This window comes from Herpailurus yagouaroundi, unplaced genomic scaffold (genome assembly GCF_014898765.1).
Source record: "Herpailurus yagouaroundi ecotype Mexico unplaced genomic scaffold, PumYag 185, whole genome shotgun sequence".
Classification (NCBI taxonomy): Eukaryota; Metazoa; Chordata; class Mammalia; order Carnivora; family Felidae; genus Herpailurus; species Herpailurus yagouaroundi.
The window spans coordinates 7734297-7759485 of NW_024412416.1; the positions used below are offsets into that span (position 1 = coordinate 7734297).

A 25189-nucleotide genomic window follows, 5' to 3' on the forward strand; every position below is an offset into this window, starting at 1 on the left:
GTATGAGTGATACGCAAACGGTTTACAAAGGTGAGCTGCCTGATTTCCTATTACATATTTAGAAAGAGAAAACACACATGTCTGCACCAGAGTGCCAGGACCATTTGTTCTGTCTTCTTAAGACTCTGCCCAGTGACAGATACCTTTCCCTCCTGTGGATCACTCACTCTACACTTCTGAGATGGCTTTTAAACTGGCTTGGACAGGGGTGGGGTTTTGGTGCCCATCATACCTTTCTCAGGACATCAGACAACAGTAAGGAGTCAGCGGTCGAATCTGGAATTAAAGAAAGTTTTGAGAGTCCTGAAGAGGAGGAATCTGGGATTCCAGAATAGAAATGTTTGCAGATATTTTTATTTTGGGGGGGAGGCGATATGCTGAAATATGGGAAAAACAGGATCCGAGGGCCCAGTGCTCTGATCCTCCTTACCCAGAGAACCAGGAGAGTGCCTTCCTGTTCACCTGGCTGTCCTTTGTGCCTAGTGCAGCGCCTAGCACTTAGAGATGCCCAATAAAAATAGGAATGAATGGATGAAGTCAGAATGGGGCTTCAGAGTTAGGCAAGAAGTAGATTAGGCCAGACCAAGAGTAGTCTGACTGGCAAACAGATGCCCATCTAGGGGAGCTTAGTCTTTGCAGATGTTGTAGGGAATCCATTATCTAAGCATGTAGAATAAGTACCTGGGGACAATGTCCAGAGGACACAGGTGAGTGGTGGTCAGAGTCAAGGATGACCCCAAGTCAGAGTTGAGTCTTGGTAGGGGGTGGAGCCAAGTGTCCAGGAGATATGAGGGGAAGTATGCCAAAATGTCGGCAGAGACACATAAGGGGGACAGAAGGCATGTCTGGCATTTGATAACAAGGCACTGGGTTCTGAGTTGGCAACTCCAGATCAGGGTGCCTGGGAGCCCCTGGGAGGATGTCAACAGTACCCATTTGGATGTGGGAATCATCTAGAATAAACTGATTTGACTGGTAGAATATTTGATTTTGTGGATGCCATGGTGCCCCCATGGCCAGTGATGAAAAGTATAGGCTCTTGGGCCCACATTACCTGGTTTGCATCCCAGCTCCTATAATTCCAGGCTGGATAACCTCGGGCAAGGTATTTAACCTTTCAGCATCCCCAACTGTAAAATGGAGCTACTAGTCCATATCATATGCATTTACTGTAAGGATTAAGACTTAATAAATATAAAGCTCTTGAGATAATAAATGTTAAATAAATATTAGTTAGTGTTACTATTATTGGAGCTAAAATACAATGTCTTCCTAATCCCAAAATGGGCATTTTGAATAAGGCTTACCCAAGTGTATTAGTTAAGCTAGGCCACCTGCTATAGTGAATAGATGCAAATGTATATATATTGGTTCCCACACAAATAGAAGCCTATTTGTAGGTCATATACCAGTATGAGCAGGTGAACTTGTTGGAGAAGTAGCCCTCCTTTGTGCAGTTGTTCAGGCTGCTGGAGCTCTACCCTCTTCTTTGTGCGGTGTCCTTGGTCACCGTAGGCATCCATCCCCATTCCACAGCTGGAAGGGGGAAATGGACATGAAAGAATGCATGTGGTTAAAGGGTCTGATCTGGAAGAGGGGACTGTCTCTTACGGCAAGAACCCAATCACATGCATGGTCTCACTGTTTGTAAGGGAGGCTGAGAAATGGAGTGTAACTGTGTTTTCAGGTAGAAGAGAAGAACATGGGTGGTAGTGAGCAGCTGGCAATCTCTGCCACGGTATGGGTGAAGCAAAACTCCTTTCTCTTCCAACATTCCATTCTAATGGCATATCATTCCATGTCTGATGATGTATCAGGAAGGTTAAGATAAGATAGACTTACTTTCTACTGCTATTCCCATCCTGAAGATGGAGAGATTATCCTGAGGTGCCCCTTTTATCCTCTGCTTGCAAAGTCTGGGTGTCACGTGACATTTGTAAACAATGGGGGAGCTTGGCCCCACCTGCCATCTTGGTGCTTCCATTCATCCCCCCTGGAAAGCAAAAAAAAAAAAAAAAGCATACCAACAAGAAAACACTTTCAGTTGACTAGGTGGGGAAAGGGGGAATGTTCTAAATCAAAGGGAGTCCAAGTTAATTGAAAAGAAAATACATTCTCAAAGTTTTGTTGACTAATTAATTCGTTTTTTGTATTACGTGGAGAGAGGCCCTTAGATGGAAGCCAAATAGCTGGAAGTGTGTGGAGGAGGAGCCAGAGCTGTGAAAGAACTTGTAATTTGCTTTTACCCTTAAAAACTAGTGATGGTGATTTCAGCCAGCTGACTTGCAGGATTACATAGAGACATCAATACCCCTTGCTCTTTGTTGGGGTTTTGGGAGGCTCACCCAGTATCTGGCACACCTCTTCCCTGCTCAGATGCTGAGTTCTGAGCCCTTTGAGACACGGAATCCAGACAGATGGAGATTATAATGTGCACTTGTATCATGATAGAATAGTTGCAGATGGTGGCCTCGCTGGGCAACAACAATGAGCTTCCTCGTATTGAATTCCCAGTCTAGACTTTCTGTCCAATCATGGCAGCCTGGGAATATTTCAGGCTTTGCTCTACTAGGGCAGAACTCTTGTGGCTCATTTCTATTCTCTGTAGATAGACAGATGCCCATCAGAAGGGGGAAAGGATGTGGCCTGCATGCTGGCCCCCACCAATCAGAGAAGTTATTCCTCCCAAGGGGTGGGATGCAGGCTGGCGAGCATTCCAATTGTTACTCCAGTAGGTGTCCCCCTAGTTGGAAATCTGAAACAGCGCTAAAAGGATGGGTCTTTTCACAACTCTGTTCATCCCCACTTAGGCAAGTGGCTGCCAACTGCCCTGAGTCTTAAGATCTTTCCTCCAAGGCCAAGAATACTGTGTCCTGACACCCTGCTTAACTGCCTGGAAGAGGATTAGTAGCTGGGAATACTGCTCCTTGAGGGACGCAGACCCATTTTGGAGAGGGCTTGGGCAGACTTGTCTCTGGGCTTTCGGCCATTAGGTTTTCCTTAGTAGGCCGAGGCACCATGGTAGGAAAATTGATTCTATCAGACGATGAGCATCGCATCCAGGCGGCCCAGTGGCCAGAGCCCCGTTACGGGGCCTGATTGTTCCCTTGCTGTTTGTTGAATATCCTAATAATTTGTTACCCATATTCCTATTTATCTGGAGGAGAACTATGCTGGGGCGGGGAGAGGGGGAGTCTATATTCCATTCCTAAGGAAAGTGATGGTCCCATTTCTTTTTTTTTTTTATTAAAAAAAATTTTTAACGTTTTTAACGTTTATTCATCTTTGAGAGACAGAGAGAGAGAGACAGAGCATGAGTGGGGAAGGGGTGGAGAGAGGGAGACACAGAATCTGAAGCAAGCTCCAGGCTCTGAGGCATCAGAACAGAGCCCAACATGGGGCTTGAACTCACGAACTGCGAGATCATGACCTGAGCCAAAGTCAGACGCTCAACCAACTGAGCCACCCAGGTGCCCCCCATTTCCTTTTTTTATAGATACATTTTTATTTGGAGTAATTTTAGATTGACAGAAAAGTTGCAAAGATCGTAAAGAGAGTTCCCATATGCACTTCACCCAGTTTTTCCTCCTGTTGTCCATGATACATGGCCAACATTTGTTAAAACTAAAAAAATTAAAATCGATGCAAATTGTTAATGAAACTAAACTTTGAATTTTATCAATTTTCCCACTAATATCCTTTTTAATGTCCAAGGACCCACTCCAGAATACTGCACTGCACTTAGCCACGTTGTTCCTTAAACCAGTAGGACTTTTTGGTTGAAGTGGAGGCGAAGGGATCCACTACCTATTGTAGACTGTCTTCTTTGGATCTCTTTGCCCCAGGGCAATCCTTAATTCACCTTTCAGAGGCCCCAGAACTCCAGAGTTCCCTGTGTTCTGGAAGAGGGGTAGGTGGGCTATAAGAAGTTCTTGAGGGACTCAACTTTATGAGCACCTTGTAATTCCAGACTCTTACAGGAATCTTTTGCAACTGTGCAATCATTGGTCACTGTCTTTAGAGAGAATGCTGATAGGACTAGAGTTCACTAGCTTAGATTAGGAGGTTAAGGGAAGGCTTGGGACTCCTCATGTTCACAGCCCCTAAACTATATGTATGTTCTTTTCTTTTGCCTTGGGAGAGGGTGCCCCATTCTAGCAGAGAGACATGGTTATAAGCAGACATCTGGGCATGCTCAGAGCTTTAGTTGGCCAGAACATCTGCTGTAGACATGGTGCCATGTTATACACATCTTGAGCGAATTCTGAATACAACTTTAATGCTAAGTCCCATTAAGCTGCACAAAGCTACAGAAGGAATGAACACGGAGGAAGGTGTGGAGGATAGATGTATGCTGATTATAGGTATTACGACCTTGTTTCCTTGATTAAAGCCAATGGATTTGCACAGTAATTATACAAAAAATATCACACATTTTGGAATCCAAGTTCGTTGAGGGACAGGACTGCTATTTAGGATATCTTGGTCTCAATGACAGCTCTACGTCCAGTTAGAGGCTTTACTTTCATCTGTAAGTTCTGGGGTTTGGATCCTGGTTTTATGGTCTCTTTTAGGTTTTACTTTCTATGGGGCTAAGTTCTAGTGGTAATGATAACTGAGCCCGAGGCTTGGTTTCCTTAGAAAAGAAGGGAGACAGGGCTGAAGATACAAGAATAAAGCCGACGTCCTCTTAAGCACTCTCTGTTATTGCTTTGCCCTGGACCACAGCTGTTCAATATCCCAGCCCCCTTTTCCCCTTCCTGATAAAACAAAGGAACAACCTCCAGCCTTGAAATAGCTTCTCCCCATAATACCTGGATCTAGTTTAGTGATTGAAATTTGCTTTCTTTTCTTCCTCTTCTTTGGCTCTTTGGGATATTTAAGGTAATTGGACACAAATCAGCCTGATGGGCATAAGAATTGTTGGAAAGACTTTCTTGATGTTTTATCGGCAATGGGAATTACTTGGATTCTTTTGTCCATCTCAGCACTTCCAAACCTTCAACTTTCCTAGACTGTGTTATTCCTATTCCAACACAGTGCTGGTGCTGTGGACATCTACCTGCAAGAGAGCATTCCACAAAATTCAGAAGTGAATATAGGGTGGGGCCTGGTGTTTTGAGCCATGGAACACTCCAGCAATCTGGTATGAAGATGATTTGGAGAGGACATGATGACCAGGAAGTTGAGGTACAATCGATGGGACTCCAGCAACAAAGTGAAGAAGTTATTTTGGGCATCTCCCCACAGGGGTTTAGGAATGCTAGTGCTGGGGAGTGTTCTTCCATCTTTGCTTATGGGGTCCCATGACTCATGTGGTGACTAGAAGGCAGGGAGCTTTAGTCCCTGCTGTGACCACAGACATGGGATAAATATGTTTCTGGCCATCGACCTGAATTTATCATATGCAGTGTAGGCACTTCCTGTCTGTCTTTGTCATTGTCTTGAGGTTTCTCACCTCTTCCCAGGGGACTGGCCACACCAACAGCATTGTTTTCTGTCACCTCATGGGAACTCATGGTTTGGACTTTGGTGGGTTTTCTGCCATTTCATCTTTAGACACATTGATGCCTTCACTGATCCTTTTCCTGGCTAGGGCTTAAAGGGCTCGGTTCTGGTTCAGCCCCTCACTTACTTTGGTGATACTGACTTTAGGTCAGTACTCTTGCTTCTCAACTTACAAGGTTGGATTCGTTGCATAGTTTTCCAACACATTTTTTATAGCAGTAAATCTTTTCTTCAGATGGACCCTTATGAGAGAGAGAGAGAGAGAGAGAGAGAGAGAGAGAGAGAGAGAGAAGGTAGATAGGGGGAGAGAGAGAGAAAAGTGCTTTAGTTGAAGTAGAAGAACATGGGGCCATGGCATTCTTCTATCTCTTACCTGCACTCAGTCGTGGAGCTCTTGCAGTACTTTGTGGAGGGACTTCCATGCCCTGCAGGGCTAAGCACTGGGATCCCCAGTTAAGATTTAGGGCAGATCTATGTGTTCCAGCCACATGTAATAGTGATGATGAGAACAAGACTGGTAGCAGCAGGGAATCAGTGAATGAATAGCTGGCTTTGAATATCACCTGATTTTCCTGCCTTTCTGCGGCTCATCAGTTGACCATGTAAACCCTCACACTCAAACCAGCTGAAAGAGAAATGCTCATTTTACACATGCTGATTGTGGGGGTTTGTGCTTGCACACCAGCCTCTTACTGTTCTGCCTGGAAAGGAAAAAGGTCTTCTGAGACCTTGCAGGGAAGAAGTAAGCTGCCAGGGGTTATTAGCCTCCATTTTATGGAAGAGCCTTAGAAAGGGTTGGTGATATTTTCAAGACCCCGAGATTTCTCAACAGCAAAGTCAGTGTGAGGGCCTTAGGCCTTATGATGAAGAATCCACTTTGTACGTCTGCTGAACTTTGTCCGTGCTGGTTCATTTCCCCTCGTGCCAAATCCTCTAGCCATTGAGAAAGTCCACATGTTGGGAACAGAATTCAATTCAATTCCCTGACTATGTGCAAGGATGAATAGAATACAGTCTGTGTTCCCAAGGAAATTAAATTTTTTGCAGGGAATATAAAACAAGATGAAAATTTGTAACTCCCCAACAGGCCAGAGGGAGGAAAACTCATACAAAGGGGTTACCATTACCAATTTCAAAGGCCCATTTAATCAGAGGGATGATGTGGATCTTAAGGGGTTGATGGGTGGTCAGTGGGTTGAATTTTAGGAGGGCACTCCCGTCGGGGGGTGGATAGCATGAGCAAAGGCATGGAGGTAGCTTGGAGGCTGCCACACCAGGAGGGTGACCTAGAACAGTGTGTCACTCAGCGGGCCGAAAGTGCAGACGCGTGGAAGGAAATGTTTGTAAAGGAAGGACGGGGCCACTGCGGCAGGCCTTGGAAGTCCAGCTGTTCTGGTGTGGGTGCCAGTGGACTGTCGTGGAAAGTTGCATCATCTGTTTTAGTGTAAATGAGGCTGCATGTGGGGACAGGTCATCGGGCGGTGGCGTGGAGGGTGGGCTGCAGGGAACCAGGACCACCAAGGCATAGTGCCATCTGTGGCAATAGTCCAAGCAAGAAGCAATGAGGCCTCGTGCTCTGGTAGTAGCAGTGGAGTATGGAAGAGAAGCCATCAGAATCAGTGGGGCCTGGAAGGTCAACTGAAGGCCAAGGCCTGGGTACCCAGAGTCTCTTGCAGTTTTCATCATCACCTTGAAAAAAGAATAACAGTAAAATCGAGGGTCAGGATGGATGTTACGCAAATGCACAGGCCACCTACCCTGTCTGTATCCCTAGAGTGTTAGAAACAGATGAACAAATGCCAAATCATTCCATTTTAAAGAAACATGAAGCTGGAAGGAGCCTTAAATGTCATTTGTTTCACCCCTGTGGCCCCAAGCTGAATAGCATCAAAACCACCCCGGACAGATGGTTTACTCACTCTATTGTGGTGCATCTCCTGGGATTCTACAGGTGCCCCCTTATTCTTTCCAGATGTGGTGAAGGAAAGCCATTATCAGTGAGAGATTTATCTTTTTCTTTCTAATTTGTAATACCCTTTAGAAGTAGGACATCCTCAATTACATCTAGCTGCTGTAAGGTAAGTCTGTTTCATCTTATGTTTTCAGTAGAAATAAACATGGTTTATATTATAAAACAGACATTACAACACCAGTACAATGCTAAGAAGCTCATTGAAACCAGTATAGCCTCTTCATAGATTATTGGTTGTATTTTATTCATTGGGTGTATCTTGACTGGTGAGTACTCAGTGGAATATACGTATCTCCTTCCCTTGCCCTGCCAAAAAATAATGTCCTTTTTCTGAGAGCAGTTCCCAGTGGTCTCTTTTAGACTTGGTCTCATCTCCCTGTAATTTTGAAATCTGGTTGTTATCCTCTGTCCATGATGGTGGTGCAACGTATGGGAGGGATTCTGTCATAGTCAGCCTTACCTCCACAGGGACAGATACTGAGAGAGAAAAAAAAAAAAGACAGGGGGATGACCCATCAGAAAATCCTGAGAACTTGAGACACGTTTACACTGGAGTTCATCCTGAAGAAACCAGAAACAGAGGCAGGGTCAAGAGGCTCCTGAATCAGATGTTGTCTCATTTCATTCTTCTCTGCTCACATGGAGGACAGGATAGCAGAACCTCTGTCAACTGACACCTCTGTGTATCTGAACAGGCCCTGTTTGGGTTACCAAAGTGTAAAAGACCTTTCTTTTTTTCTGAGGCAAACTGAATACAGAACATATAAAGATACATAAATTTCCATACAAATATCTTCTTTACCAGCTGTAATTAAGATATTTGCATGTAAAGAGAACAGTGTGTTCCCTTGACTTCCTCCTGTAGGGAATTGTTTGTCTCCTAGTCCTCAAAACCCAAGACTTTGTGCTCTATCTAAACTGGAGGGGGTGCTCTATCTAAACTGGAGGGGGAGAGAAGCTTGGGTGGAAGGAGGAAGAAGAGGCAGAGGACCGGGTCAGTACAGCATCTGAAATTCAAAATTTTGAACGCGAGTTTTAGTCCTAGTTGGTTTTGTTTTCAGGTTTAGCCTAGCTAATCCCACAGGACAAAGTTGAGGTAGGGGTGAGGGAAGACCTGAGAAAAAGTGGGCAGAACACCCATTAATTCTGGAGTCAAGTAGATAGATATTCCTTTGAATTCTGAGCTTCTGCTTATGAGCTATGTGACCTTAGGAAAATTTCATAAATTCTCTAAGCCTTAGATCCTCATCTGAAACAGAGAGATAAATAGATAGAGAAAGAGGGGGGGTGGGGAGGGGGAAACAATTTCTTCTTTGGTGCAGATTAAATAAGATAATGTATGCAAATTGCCTGATACCTATTAGGCACTCAATAGATGGTAATTATTATTCTATGTAAGTGAATAAGGTAGAAATTATATATAAGAAATTTTAAATAATTTTAAATTACAAGGCAAGGTATTTCCTATCATGGGTTTGGGTGCTGGGTACTAAAATTGGAAGGGAAAAGAGCCTCGAGACAACTCGGGCAAATACAAAGCAAAACCACTTACTCTTCCGGGACTGGTTTAGACACTTGAGTTGGTCTGTCGGAAGCCCAGGAGGAAAGAGAAAGCATCTAGTTGTTCAGAGGTAGAGCTTCCCGTTGTAGAATTGGTGGCTCCAATTAGGAGCTAACTTCTGCTAAATATACACCATGAATTCTATGGTAGACGAAGGTCTTCAGAATCAGAGCTCATTCTCCAGGCATCCTAAATGTGTGCCATCCCTTGTTGCCCCAAAGGAAGATTTTGGGGTCAGGTGCACTAGAGCCTTGGGGATAAAAACAATATCTGTATAGAGAGATATAGGTAAGATATAGATGTAGATATTAGATAGACGTATATAGGCAATAACTATAGATATATATAAAAGGCTGGTTTAACTAGGCCTCCCTCCTTTCTCTCTCTTGTCATATGCAGCATGATGGTCACTGCACATTATTGTGCATAACATGAGATGATGGATATACAAGAGTGTTGAACTGTTGGCCTGGGTACTGTTGGTTTTATGACCCCTGTCATCACCACCCTTAACCACCATGACCACCAGTATAATCTGCTAAGAAAACGATCATGTACACTCTGGAAAAAATGAGTCAAGTTCATCAACATCCTAAAGTTGATTGGCAAGGGTGGTCAGCATGCCATGTGTCCCACTCTGCCAATCACCATGACAACCTTGGCTACCTTTTCTTTGTTGAGTCACGCTCTTTCACCTCTACAGCCAGGATTGACCTTTGATTTGTGGCCCAGTTTGTTTTTGAAGTTGATCTTTTTCTTACCCATTGGGGAAACCCCCAGCTTCCTGGTCTTTGTATTTATTTATTTATTCATGCCCTTGAGTTATTTGGGCATCTGCATGGCCTGTAGTTTCCTAGAAAGCAAAGGAACCTATTCTGTTTTTATGAGAATGCTTGAAGAAAGTGCTTAATTAAAAAATATATAATCCCATGTCAAATGTTTGTAATGGGTAAGGAATAATGGCCTAAGCATTTAATCCATTTTAAATGGCTCCTTGTAAGTCCCCACTTGCCATACACCAATAATCATTATGTGGGGACTCTGGGTAGATATATTGGGATCTGATTCCCCACCAAAGGCCCAAACATCTGCTTATCAGTGAAGAAGCCTGAGGGGATGTCTCACAATAATTAAAACGCCCATGAGACTTCACTTAGCACCCGAAGGACAACTTATTAATGCACACAGGGGGCCAGATTATTCAAAGGCTATATGATCAAAGCATTCACTCCCAATAAGCCAGTCTGTGTGGGAAGCCTGATCATATTGAGAAGGTTGCTTAAAGAAGAAGTCAAAGCAAGAAAGTCAGATGCATCAAACTATTAGAAGCGTCCAGCTAAGGGAGACTGATATACCCATATCCATTTGATAACAGAGACTTTCCAGTAAGTTTAGAAGTACTCCAAGTCTTCTGCCGAAGTCCACGTCTCTCCCCTGACAGAAGCCAGGAAGGGATGAACACTGCCACCATCCAATTCCGTGTCATTCCCTTCCCAGGTCTCTATGACCGGCCAGTCCCCCTTCTGAAAGACATATTCTTTCTTCATTTGCATCAATCAGGGTACAATTGAGCTATGAAGGCCTGGAAACCACTCAGGCTCTTACAGATGACCTGGGCATATATTCTTGTTTTCAGCCATTTTTTGCTGATCTTAAAGAGACCAGCTTGTATTCTTCATTTCTAAATGGAGAGGAGTCACTTTACTGTCAGAACCGCTAATGCTTTCCATGTCGCTAGATGTCCTTTATACCTAAAACATGACTTGTTGCTTGCAAATCGAATTGCCTTGATGCCAACTATTGTGGGCTGCAGGGATGGCAAGTAGACCTCAGGTAACAGTTCTTTTTTTTTTTAAGTTTATTTATTTTGAGAGAAAGAGTGTGTATGTAAGCAGGGGAGGGGCAGAGAAAGGGAGAGAGAGAGAGAATCCCAAGCAGGCTTTGCAGTGTCAGCAATGCAGAGCCTGATGCAGGCCTTGAACTCACAAACTGTGAGATCATGACCCAAGCCAAAATTAAGAGTCAGATGCTTAACCCACTGAACCACCCAGGTGCCCCGAAGGTACCAGTTCTCCTAGACTGAAAGTGGTTCCTCGGCATAGAATGATAAGAGGAAGTTGGCAGTTGCATCCAGAATCAGTGAAAAAGCATGTGGGATTAATTGGTGATGTCTACCATGGGTAGAGGGAAGGGAATTAGTGGTACCTGTGTCATATTGTCCCAGTTATGGTATATCCCATCCCAATCAGTGCTCTCAATTCAAGGATTCTACTGCATCCTTTTAGTCATGCTCAAACCTTAGCTTCTCAGAGTTGAAGAGATCTAATAAGGTGTCGATGTGAGTTTATTGAATGTATCTATCTGTGTTGAAGGATCATTTACAGAGGGAGGATTTTGGCAGGCGGGCCTGAATTACTGGGACTAATTTAGGTTTATATGCCCAAGTTCACAGAGATGACCCTAGTATCCCAACATTTTAAATTATCTTCTGCTTGCTTTTTTTTACTCTTCACTTAAATGTTTTTGTTGTTGTTGCTGGCTTTTTTTTTTTTTTTTGATCTTATGTATAGCAAATGTGGCTTCTTCTTGTTAGATTTGGTTCCGTATTCCACTCTACCAAGGTTTCTTTGTGGTCTAGATATAGCTTTTCCTCCCAGCTCTGTGCCACCTGCAACTATTATCAATGTACAATGTACCAGAAATTAAGTGTATTTTTAATTTTTTTGGGGGGGGGGAATGTACAATAGCTCAAGGCTTGGATTTGCTGCTGGAGTCTTGCTCCCAAGCAGATGTTGACCCAATTATCAGCATTCTTTGAATATAGTTATTCTATGGTTATGATTCCTGCCATTTGGACTCTTCTTCTCCACATACTGACCTCTTTGTTCAAAAGTATTTCATGAGAGTCCTTGATAAATGCCTGGGTAAAATTTATGTAAGCAATCTATGCTGGTAAACTTGTGAAATCCTGGCTAGAAATAAACTTGGAGGTCATCTTGTCAAACCCACTTACTTAACAGATGGGGACATTGAACCCCAGAGAGGGAGCAGGTGTCTCTCAAGTTCATGCATCTATTTAGTGGTAGAGTTGAGGCAAGAATATTGGTCCCCCATCTCAGATCCAGTGCTTCTCTCTGATCATCACTGAAGTACTTGGAAGTCAATTGAGCCAGTATTGTTATTCCTACCAGTGAACTGAGGCTCAGAGAGATTAATTAGTATTATTCAGATTACACACAAAAATAAGGCAGGGCAGATTGGGTTCAGTGCTCTGATTCATAGGTAAGGTTTTTTAAGGAATGCAAGGCCATTTTTGCAAGGAAGTTTTCAATAGTGTACCAGTACAGTAGGGTCTCTATGAGGTCAGGTAGGCTTTAGAGTTAGAACTGTGAACCTGTAATAAGTCAGCTCCATCATTTTTTTTTCTAGTTGGGCTTTGTGGCAAAGATATTTAAGGAAGAGGAGGCAAGAAGCAAGGAGACCCTAATTCAGAGAGTTTGGGATCTCCAGTTTGGTAGTAAAACCAGCACCAGTAAGATGATTTGGGCCAAGCATAGTCCCAAAAATGTAACACAAATTCGGTGAAACTTAAGGGTAGGGAAGAAATGCCCGGAGCAGAGGACATGGTCATCAGAGGTGAGGAATGCTGCCCTAATACCTCAAATATGTTGTAGGAAGTGATTTTTTTTACATTTTTATTGTGAAAATGTATTCTCGAGAACATCTGTCAACACATACTTGTTCACAGTAGTTTTGATTTCTGAAAGGGCAACACCCATGCCTTATTCTCCAGTCACAAAACTCCATATCTGATATACAGTAGGCTTTCTGCAAATGTCTGCTCAGTGAAATAAACAAGGAGGCAGGTGTACCTCTTGGTGAATGACTGACCTGGGATGGTGCTCCAGGGTGCCGCAGTTTCGGACAATCAGAAATCACAAAACCAGTTTTCATCCCATTCAGAGATCATCGGGGGAATTGTTTTCCATCATTTTGGCCTGGTAAATGGGCGCTGCAACATGTTCCCTTACCTCCGGATGTGGCAGGGCCAGAAAACTCTAGGTTGGTGAAGCACCATGCCCCAAGGCAGTTACCTGTACCATGTGGAAATGGAACAGACCACCCAGTAAGACGGTGGGTTCTTCATTTCTGGGGAATTTTCCAGGAAATCGAGATGACCACATTTTAGACATGTTATAGAGACACCTGCATTGAACATGAGGTTGCAGTAGGTGACCTCAAAGTTTTGCTTTTGCCCCAGTTCTGAGATCCTGAGTCAACCCTATAATAGAAAGTGCTTAGATGGGTATAAAGCAGAAAAGTAAAGAGCCATTATTATGCATGCACGAGGAAGTGTGTCAAGTATATATTTCTGTGACGCTATGAAATTTTCACCCTCTCCATATCTACAAATTCGCGTCTGTGTTCTTTCTCGCCTCCCTCACACCTCACCACGTGTCACCTGCCCTCTCTAGCCCACTGCTCTCTGGGACTGTGTCTGTCCCACTCTGAAACCTTGAAGACTTCCTCCCTTCTTTGTACTCCAAAATCCATGGTCTATCTCTTCTACATTAAAGACAAATCTTCATTTGACCTTTCTGCCCCTTCCAACTGGCATGTGTCTCCTCGACTACTGAAATAGGTTGCTTTTATCTTCTGTCTTAATTTTTGGGCTTCTGATCTCAGCACTTCATTGACTGTAAGTTTTGGGGGTCACTAGTTATCTCATCTTGGCAAAATTCAAATGCCTTTCCTCTAAAAATTCTAATCCTTTTTGGAACTGTTGAATGACATTTATTAATAGCTGCCCCATTCTTTTCTCCACCCTCCACTCCCTGACCACTTAACATTCTTGTTCAGTGCCTTCGTGATGCCTGGCTCCACAATTTCTTCCCTATCCCAGCCATTCTTTACCTCATCTATTGGTTTTTCTTTTTGCTCTCCTTTAAAGTTCTGGTGCTGCTATTTTAGACATCTACTTTGGGAAACCTCGCACACACACACACACACACACACACACACACACATGCTTATAATGCCTTTTTGCTTTTAGGCAGAAGCTGGTTGAATTTACATTTTTAGCCTCCACCTCTTCTCTCTTTGATTGCTTAAGCTGTTAACCTCCCCTGGAGAATTCACTGGTGATTGAAACTTGGCTTGTTGGAGATAAAACTTACCATGGCCACCTCCTGCTTCTCAAACAGATACTCAGCAGCCTGTTAGCATGAGTGAAAACCCTCTTGGGACATTTCCCAAAGGGGAGGCATTTTTGAACCTGCCTCTTCATCATCTATACCTGACTCCTTACCTGATCTTTCTCTCTCTTTACTTCAGTGTTACTTGTTTTTGTATGTTGTCAGGAAGCACCCTAGTCCACTCCATGACCAGACCAACTCTTGGATCAACAAATGTACCTTCAGATTCAGAGTCACCTTGCCCATACTCTTCAAACCTTCCATCATTCCAGCTGCTTCTTTAAGAGATTTGAGTGAATCTTCATTTCACAAAATTATAAATTTCTTACCCTGGCCCCCAGGGCCCTCAGGCTGTCTGCCAAACTGCTTCCTGGCCCCCTCCCACAAGAAGTCCTCTCAGCTCTACCCCAGCCAGCCTGCCTTCATTCCACAGTGGTGCTTGTTCATTTCCAACATGTCTGATACCTTCTGTATACGTTTCCTAGGGCTGCTGTAACAAAGCACCACAGACTGGAGGCTTAAACAACAGAAACTTATTTCATCATGCTTCTGGAGGTCTGAGACCAAGGTGTCAGCATGGTTGGTGTCTTCTGAGGCTTGTCTCCTTGACTTGTACTTGCTGTCTTTTCCTCCGTGTCTTTCTTTACATCTTTTTCCCTCTGTGAATGTCTGTGACCAAATTTCCTATTCTTTTTTTTTAAGTTTGTTTATTTATTTTGAGAGAGAGAAAGCATGCATGCGTGCAAGCAGGGGAGGGGCAGAGAGAGAGAATCCCAAGCAGGCTCTGCACCATCAGCCTGGGGCTCAATGTGGGGCTCAATCTCATGGACCGTGAGATCATGACCTGAGATGAGAGAGCAAGAGTTGGATGTTTACCCAACTAAGCCACCCAGGTGCCCCCAAATTTCTTATTCTTATAAGGACATCAGTTGTATTGGATTAGGACCCACCCATATGACCTTGTTTTTATTTTACTTACCTCTCCACATGCAGTCATATTTTTAAAAAAATTTTTTTTAACGTTTATTTTATTTTTGAGACAGAGAGAGACAGAGCATGAATGGGGGAGGGTCAGAGAGAGGGAGACACAGAATCTGAAACAGGCTCCAGGCTCTGAGCTATCTGCACAGAGCCTGACACGGGGCTCGAACTCATGACCTGAGCCGAAGTCGGCCGCTTAACCAACTGAGCCACCCAGGCGCCCCCACATGCAGTCACATTTTGAGGGACTGGGGGCTAGGACTTCAGCTTAATGAGTTCTGGGAGGGACATCATTCAGCCCATAATGTCTTCTCTTCTCGACTTACCATTTGTTCTTTCGTATTTCTCTTTGTTCTTTCTCTCTGTCTGCTCCTCACTGCCATCAAACCCGGTGGTCCCATTTCACTGTTCTCACTGGATGGTCTCCCCAGTATCACCCTATTGAGATGTGTTGCTTCATGAATATTCTTCTTTGTTGGGTCCTTGATATGCTTCTATGCCTCTGGTTTGACTGAGAGCAGGGGCTTTGTCTCTTGTCTTTTGAACACAGCTCTTGACCTGGGAGGCACTTGAGAAATGCCATTGCTAAGTCGTTGCATATCCCTTCTCAAAAGCTGCCTAACATACCTACTCCTCTGACTTCTCAAGAGGCCTTTTAAGGGGAATGAGTTTTTCCCAAGTGGTAATGGAGTCTGTACACACTGACTCTGTTGATACCAAGGAGAAGAAAGGCTGAGGCTCCACACAGGTGACATCTGGCTAGCTCACCCCTTTTCCAAAGTGGGCAGGCAGGGAAGGGCATCTGGGAAGGAAGCCCTGAAAGTGGTGGTGAATTCAGTGATTTTTCTGTTGGAGACAGGAAGGACAGCTATTCCCTCTGAAACTTTGGAGAGGTGCTATTTCTTTGACTTAAGGGGGTGAAAATTCTGGATAAAACCCTCTTCCTTTCAGAGTGGTAGTTGGCCGAGAGGCTCATCTTGTGGGAAGTAGAACTGAGCCCTTGGAGGGAAGCCAGTGGATCTCGGTAGAAGACCGAAAGGAAGACAGCTGGGTGCCATGTATTAAGAGCGGTGTGATGGTGTGCCCGCCGAGCTGTGGGTAGCATCTCCGGTTGGACTCCTGAGTGAGGGCCTTGGAGCTGGGCTGATGCTGCCAGCCTTTTCCCCTAGTGGCATGACAGGTGTCTGGAGTCTATGCCAGGAAACTCGCCATTCACTTAAAGATACACCCACTCCCCTTATCCTCCCTTCTTTCATCCTTCCGTGCTCCCTTCCTCTGCCTTCATCCTTTATTCTCTCTTCCCCTACCCCGCTCTCTCCTCCATTCACTGTCAGGAAGGGCCATGCCAGAAGGGCCCGATCAGCGTGTCATGGCAGCGACAGAGGCTAGCAGCGCCGGCAGCTTCCACAGTGAGTCTGGATTCTGTTTCTGGGGCCAGGGGGCTGGGCAGGGCCGTCCACACACAGACCGACAGCTTGCAGACTTTGGAGAGGAACTTCCATGGGCGGGGGATGCTTCCCACCTCTCCTTCCCTGCCTCCCAGCAGGCGCGGGGGGGGGGGGGGGGGGGGGCATCATTTCACTTCCGTGGAAGTTTCCTGCCAAAGCCATTGATGTGCTTGGGATATCTCATGGGGAGGAAGCATGGTGGGGGGTGGAGGGGCCATGGTCTGCTAAAATTAGGTGCACATCTGGGAGAGCCGCCGGAGTTTAAATGGCTGCCAAGGATTCTGTCCAAGCCTGCGTGTGTGGTGAAGGCTGGAGGCTCTGCATGGATGACGGTTTGGCTGCTTTCTTGCATTTCAGGAAGTGTGACCTTGAGTTTTGAGTACACTTTGGGTGCCTACACTCCCTTTAAGGAATCGAGAATGCCACATAGGCTAAAGGGTCTGAAGAAGGGGGGTCTCCCTGTTGACCTGAAATGAAGCTTGTCTAAGGAATTTGATGTTTAGGACAGTTTTTATGTAGCACCATGACTGAGGCATCTCCCCGAGTATTTGGGGGAAGCTTTTTCCCATCCCCATGTTAACTTCTGTGGTAATCTCTGGCATGGAGAATGGACATAATGCGGAGTCAGAGTTCCATCTGTCTTGCCTTGTTCATCAAACTGAACCGGATGGCTTCCTTCCACTTTTCGTCTAGGGGCCGTTTCCTTCTGTTTTGGGAATGGTCCACTGGGGGAAGTAGAACTACAACATTTACCTAGCCAGCCTTAAAAACCTCACCCAGCCTAGGAGGACACATGTCCGTCTCGAGATGTTTTCCCACAGGCAAGAGGCTGTTTTCGGACACTATGGGGTGTGTTGTAGCTCATTTTGAAGTGAGAGACCTCCAGCCTCCAATACGTGATATCATCCCGATGCTGCAGTCTCATGGGCAGGTGCACGGGGGTGCTTTTCCAATTCCATTCATTTCTCTTGTGATACGGTTAGGGAGGCAAATTAGGCATAGCTTCCCAGGTTCTCTCAGGACCACGTTTTTATAGATACCTCCTCTTGGCACTGTTACTAATAACGGCCTTACAGTTCAGGATTTTTTAACGCCAACAGCTGTGTAGAGTTAGAGTTTATCAGAATGACCATGTTTGCTAGCCTTGTGAGAATTTTGAAAGCAGGGCCATTATAAGAGATTAATCAATCTCTTCTCATGCTTTTAACATCATATGTAATTCATTCACCTCGGGGTAAAACTCTTGGTTTGAGGAGTTGATGACTTTAATTAAAGTATCAAATTGGTCAAATTTATTAATTAAATTCAACAACTACTTATTATTAATCAACTTTGTATATTTGTCTAAACCTGGACACCTCTGAGACTGAAAAGGGAAGCTATTAATAATTAAATTGACACCACAGGCATAAACTGTTACCTTCCCTGGTAAATTAGGACACTGTCCATATATCATGAGCTATTCTCTGGGCTGGGGGATACAACTGTGATAAAAACAGGAAAAAAAAATCTCTGCCCTTAATAAAGGAAATAGAAAATAAAGATAAAGTAGAATATATTATATGTAAAAGAATAATAGATCCTTTGAAGAAAAATAAAACAGAGAAAGAAAAAGGAAGTGTTTGGTGGTACTACTGGTGGTGGTGATAGTTGTGTATGTACGTGTGTGTGTGTGTGTGTGCGCGCACACATGCACAATTTTAGACAGGGAGGCCAAAGCATTTGAGTAGCCTAAGGCATATAACATACCTTAAGTTATATAGTTGACTTAATTTAGCCAAAGAGGGCTTTCACGGCTTGGATAAAATTTATCTGAAACAAGTCAGGTCTAGACACTATGACTCCAAAGCAAGAAATACAAACCTCAGAATTACAAAAATTGAGAAGGGAGAAGGCGGCCATGGCATTGGAAGCATACCTTGTCTGCTCAGTAGTTAGGTTTCACCTCTGGCTGACATGACTAAGACATTGTCAAAGTGAGTAAGGCTGTGGGCTTCTCCACTTGGGAGGGCATCTTATAGAATGCCCCTCAGTCTTTGACATGCACTAGCCATTCAGGACATCTTAAGGGCTTTTCTTCTTCCACCTGGTGTCCTCAGGGGTGGTTTGGGATGGCAGCTTATCTTTGATGAGCACCTACACCAAACACTTGGATAGGGACTTTAAAGAGGCTGATTTATTTAATCTATACTGTTCCCATGAATATTTATCATAGTGCCACTTTAAGGATGAGAACACTGACGTTTAAACACAACACTGGAAAACAGTGGAGCCAGGATTTAAGCCTACATTGAGCCAAATCTGAAATCCTGCCTCTATCAGTTAGTCTCTGCATTCACCCAAAGATACTGGTTGGCAGGAAGTGGGAGAAAGAAAGGAAAGGGAGGACTTCCTAGGTTATCCCCCAAGGTCCTGCGAATGGGCTTATTTGCATGGCTGGATCAGGAGCAGTAGATATGTTGGGGTGGTTGTCCAGTCTTTGCTGATTGTGCATGAAGGGACAGCAAATTCCGCTTCTCCATGTGTCGTTGTCATTGGGAATGGGGATAGGCATGGAAAATCGGGGACGGGGGCATGAGAGCAAGTCTTCCTGTTGTGGCGTCCATCCTAGGCAGAGGTGGAACTGGACTTCAGCGTGTCAAGTGTTTCTGGGTTTCATGCACGTTGGAAGGAGGGACGATGCATGGGTCTGTGTATAGATAATAGGGGTGGGGAGAATGCATGCGGAGGTCTGAGGCTGGATAAAGGTTTTTTGACAGGGGTTTGAGTGAAGGGTTCAGCTTAAAGAGAATCCTAAATTTCCTGCCTGCCTTTGTGAATGGAATCCACAGACAGACTGCATCGGGTCTTGGGACTGCTATTAGCAAGAAGCAGGATGTCTCTGGACCATATCTTATTATGGTTATACTTAACATCAATCTCACCATGTAACCTTGTATTTATGTGTAATGAACATTTATGTGCTTGCCAGGAAGAAAACTTTAGGTAGCATCTTACTTTCTGCACAAGCTTGGTAAGGCTATATGGCAAACAAACCATCATTTATATGCACCAGAGAGAGCCTCTTTAGCAAAGTGAAGAATTACTTTGAGATGTCAGTAACCCTATCCAGTTTTCCTTTCATGCCAAAAGAGAGTATTTCCACTTGTGATGCTGTTATTTTCTTGGACTTCTAGAACACATTTATCCAGAGGTTTCAGTGAACGTCAAGGCAATGTCTCCTCCAGTGTCACGATATGTGTCATATGGGTAGAGAGAAGTTATTACTCTGTCATTTGCCAAGGGTTTTCTTCATCACGACAGTATCAGTGTCACTTAGGAATATACTCCAGGCACGTGAATGTCTCTCACTGTGGTCTTCCAACCACTGGATTATGACTACCCCATCAAGTCTTGGTTCTTTACTGCTTATGGCCTGTTGTCTGGTTTCCCTTTATCACTTTGCTACTCAGGGCTAAGGAGCAAAACATCTTTCATCTTCCCCCATGGGGTACTCTCCTCTGACTTATCCCTCTGAGTCCCCTTTCTGGAAAAAAACAACCAAGCAAGCAGGCAAGCTACCTTTTCTAAGATACTGACTCATCCCAACATCATTTGGCTTCTCTATTCTGCACCCATGTCCCATGGAGTCCCAGTTGGGAGCAGCAGTAGAGATCAGAAAAGTCTGGTTCTATTTCAAGCTGACAAGGATATCCTTCTTTTCACAGGTTATAGAAGGCCCACCCTGCTACCCTGCTACTCACACGTGCAGGGTATGCTGTAATTCTAGGAAATGTTTAGTTGCAGTTGGAAGGACAGTGCCAAGGCCTTTGACACAAGTCAGTGAGAGCATGTGGTCACAAGTATGCCCCAGTCCAAAGACCTCCTTAGAAACCTGATTAGAGACATACCTTTTGCACTAGAAGCATTCAGGGTGTGTAGCTCTCCACCCAGTTGAACCCAGTTTTTCTGAGGAACCTGAGAACACAGACCTGTCTCTCCATGCCCAGGGCACACAACAAGAGCTTCGGATGAGTGTTTTCAACCCTCTCTGCATGTCGGTGTGCTTCAGCTATCACTGAGTTTGTGGGGTGGATCAGGATGCAGCGAAGTGTCCATGAACTAGAGAACATTATAATACATACTAGGACTTTGACAGTTTAACAGCCCTGACATTGCAGAATGTGACTTCCTACCTTCTCGTTGGTTCCCAAGCCTTGCAAATCAAGATAGTTAAGATAGCCTCTTAGGGGGAACCTAAAATTATGCAGTATCTCATGTCCTTATAGGTTCAGAGCAATGAGCTGGTGTTCCCAGGGCCGGTCCTTTGATTCTCACCTGGAGATTTCTCCAGAGATGGGAACTCTGCCGTGTAAGTTGTAATTACTCTTTAGACTCATAACGCCCTTAGCATTTTGCTTTCTGGTGATCTGAAAATTGATATCTCCTATCAGAGCAAACTCCCAGAACAGCAGGACAGGAGTTTCCTGGAATGGGGTGGAGCTCAGGTCTTTAAGTAAAGAAGCTGAGGGGTTCAGAGGGAAGAGGACAGTGAAGCAAGGGAATCCTTCTAGATGTACCATCTGGGACTGTTTGTTAAGAAAACCTCCCTAGTCTTTGTGATGGGATTCTGTACTCCTTGCTCTGGACTTTATCTTGAAGTTTATTTCTGCAGTTCTTTCGGGACAAATGATTCATGAGAAACCCATTCGTCTGGAAGAATTGAGACAGGACCTCCTGTCTGGGGGTACTGGAGGGGATCGGATCACATGAGTTCCGCAGTCTCTTTTGCTTGGGTCAGACGGGTCTCTCTTGAGAATTAGCTGGTTCCTTTGATTTTTGTTGCCTCCTCCCATCCTGGCACTTGTGGCTAACCCTAATGGAAAGTAGATGTCTAATGTAACCTCCAGCCAAAGGCACTGGGCTGCAGAAGCCCGGTATGTGGGCGGATGCAGCCATGCAAGGAAAGCTTTCAGTGCAAGTGCTGGTCTCAGAGCCACATGTTTGTCAACTGTGTCCTTGCAATGCTTTATGGCTGATGAAACCCAGGCATGTGGGTGCCACCATGCAGGGTGGAAAAGGAGCAAAGGGCATTCTGTGGATGAGGGAAGGCATATTATAGTTCTGCCCTAGCTGGGCAGTTGGTTTCTACCTGGGCCTCTGGGATCTCTCCGAGTCTTCCTTCTTAGTTCATTTCTAGAAATAGACATTTTATTCCTAGAAGTAGAGACTAAATTGAGAGTCAAATTTTCCAGTGTTATATCAAGATTCTTTTAGCTGCAAGTGACAGAAACCTAATCCAATCTATCTTAAGCAAAGAGGCAATGTATTGTGTTCATAATCACAAAATCCAGATTTAAGGCTTATTTCTGGTGCCGCTTAATTCTAAGACCGGACTAAATCACCAGGCTTCACATACATTGCTCTGTCTCTGTCTTTGTCTCCTTCCTTCTCATCTCCACTCAACCTTCCTAGCATCCCTCCTTCTCTCTCCGTCTTCCCCCTTTTCTGCCTGAGACAGTGATCTCAGGGAAAGAGGTGATAATGGGGAGATAGATTTCCAAAGAATCAAGACTAATGAATTTTGGAAATCATGATGATACATGCTATAGCAGTTGAACAGATTGTCCGGGACCTGGATGTTCAGTAAAAAAGACTAGTCTTCACTGGAGATGCCTTGTCTTTGGGAGCCCTGCTGACCAGGCATGAAATAATCACTGTTGTTTCTGAGTCAGGCCAGACATTATGCTGAGAAAAGCTATAAAAGAAGGACTAAGGAAGCAAAGTCCACAACTGACTGCCTTTTCTAGTCTGTCTATGAGGGGCATACAAGTGTTTTCTGGTGTCATTTTGATGAGTGCTCTCTGGGCTGATGTAGGCTCCCTTCTTAGTTCATTACATCTGCAGATTTAGGTATTTCCGAATGAAAAATCCCTCTTCAGCTTTTACGGGTGTTTTTATAGAAATAAACTTCTAGGATTCCTGTCACACTTCCCAAGATCTGCTACCCCAAACCCATCAATTTATATGCCTCAAGACGTCCCAGTGACTTTTCCTTCAACTTGGATGTGAATAAGAACTCTGATTCGGTGGTGCAGAACATTGGTTTTGGAATCGGAATAATTTAGGTGTGAGGCTTGGACCTTCCGCTCTCCAACCTCTTGAACTCAAATAAGTTGCTTAACCCCTCCTTCCCTCCCATCCTTTCTTCCTTCGTCTATGCAGCGCTGTTGATAATAATAATTTCGAGAGCCAAGGCACATTGGGAGGACTGAATGAAGCGGTGCATTTTAATTCAATCAGTGCAGATCCTGATATAGTTTAGGCACTCAACAAGCTGTTCTGTATCCCTGGGACCAGCCTTCCACTACTGGCCCCAACGTTGAAATGTTGAAAGCATCTCTTTCTATCCGTTATGATGAATCAAGATGAGGGCTCAACTCTAAGGATTACCTACTCCAGAGTTAGCCTAGCTCCACCTTTCGGGGACCCATCAGGTGACCCTTGAAGATCCTTCACCCAGTTTCATTAGCCTAAACACAAGAAGCCCACTTGCTCTAATCTTCCTTCTGTGCTTTTGGAGACACGAATGTGTATAAGAGAGTAGGAATGCCTTTGAAAAAACCACCCAACTGTGATTACTGGCTCAGCATTTAAGACTTTCTCCTGGGTTCATCCTCAGAACAGCCTTCCCTCGCCTGTTGACCTTGAAGGGGAAGCCAAGAGGTAGGGCTTGTTTTTCAAGGGAGAAGGAGCAACGCACAGCTGCATGCCTCAGGTTATGGCCTGGGATGCCAGATGCTGTGTGGAGGGACAGCTCCTCCATACCTTTTATCTGAGACTACCCTTGGCTCACACCCTTTGCTGCAAAGAGGCACTCAGGGACTCAGTTGTAGAGTAGCGGGCTGTGTGAAGCTTGTGAGCCTCAGAGCCCTAACCGCACAGCACTGGGAGGGGCATCCAGAGTTTATCCAGTCTCCGCTTCACCAAATCATAGCACTTTGGAACTAGATGATACCTAAAGGCCAACTAGCCCAGCCCTTTTCCTCACCCTACCAATTTTATAAATGAGACACAGGGGCCCAGGGACGAGCCAGGTGGTATGATGTAAACCTAAGGCAGGGCCCTGGAGCTTCTGAGTTCTGGCCTGTTGTGCTTGTTGGCCCGCCTGCAATACACACACACACACACACACACACACACACACACGCATGCACACACATGCACACACACAGACACACACACGCACATGCATACACATGCCACTCTGGAAAGGCAGGCTGCCAATGTTGAGATGAGCTTTGGCTCAGTGCTCTTGGTATGTTGATTCAGGTCAGAAAATTTTGCTTGGGACAACCTCACGCAGTTTTTGAGTAGAGAAGAGTCTTAGCAGCCCTCTGGTCCAGCTATGGAATTATTACAGCTGTGAACATGCGAGAAGAAGGAAGAAGAGAGTACAAAGCACGGAAGCACCCTGGAAGTACTGGGGCAGGAATGCAGACGACCCGAGTGGCAATCCACTGTTCTTTCCACTCTATTCCACGGCCTCCCATGGTGTCAGATCTTGCTTCCAGCTGCCTCCCTCCTAGGATGCTCGAGGCATCTCTAGTCACTGTACGGGTTGTGTGGTTGGGCTAATTAATACCCCTTTCCTAGAATTTCTCAGGGGAAGGCCTACCTAGGAACCCATGATGCAGAAAAATAGTAGCGGTGCTAACTTATGTTCATTAATCACTTCGCGGCTCACGGGTCCCCTGCTGTTGTCACTCATCTGCGGGCTGCCCTGAGAACATCATCCCATCATTTTTGCCAAGGTTGAACCCCCACCTTTAAGTGAAGGTGGATGGAGGAATTTATCCACTCTTCCACGTTTGTGGTCCTGCCAGAGATCTGGCAAGTCATCTGTGAGCCCGGTCCTCTCGGGCACCAAGTGAACCTCCTTTAGAATTAGAAGGTCTTACTTCGTGACTCAAAGAAGAACCCATTTTCCACTGGGGGTAGAGGTGCATTTGACTCGCAGGAAAGCTTTGGCGGTGTGAACAGTCGCTGAGTGTTTGTTTCTCCTTGCCCCCGTAAGAAGTGCCCCAGCAGCTAGTCAGTGGGTGGACAGGAAGCTTGGCTTCAGCTCAGAGAAGCTGGATAAGGCAGCCTCCAGTGGAAGGAGTGGCATATTTTTTTTACGTCCTGTCCCATGGTGCCCCTCCAGCTTTCCTCTGCCTGGGGATGTAGCCATCGGATGGGAGGTTTCTGTTGTGGTATGTGTTGTTTACTGAAGTAATTAAAATATGCAAAGTGTTCCCCGTCCCCCATTTTGAGCTTCTTCCCCAGCTACTTCTGGCATTTTCAGTTGGCATTTAATAAAACAAAAGGGGGGCCCAAAGGCCCGAGTCTCCCTCCAGCTAGAATGATTAATTTGGAGTAGTTTGGAAGTCTCAGATTTTACCTCTAGCTATAGCCGTGCCTTTCTGGCTGATCTGTTCAACCTGCAGGAAGCCCTGTGACTGGGGGGCCAGTGAATGCTTCGTTAAGGGCACAGGGCGGGTGG

General features: G+C 45.0%; 1 protein-coding gene across 4 annotated transcripts in view; it reads left to right on the forward strand.

The window, feature by feature from the left end:
- Positions 1–25189, forward strand: part of NTRK3 (neurotrophic receptor tyrosine kinase 3) — a 398556-nt gene that overhangs the window by 335272 nt on the left and 38095 nt on the right. For 2 of the 4 annotated variants that reach the window (XR_005796183.1, XM_040493712.1), the window contains exon 16: positions 16552–16626. The exons of the other annotated variants lie outside the window; for them this stretch is intronic. Coding sequence is in view for 1 of the 2 variants with exons in the window: in XM_040493712.1 (XP_040349646.1) it covers positions 16552–16626 (75 nt within the window). In the remaining variant the exon portion in view is untranslated. The remainder of the gene's footprint in view (positions 1–16551; positions 16627–25189) is intronic. 4 annotated transcript variants of the gene reach the window in all.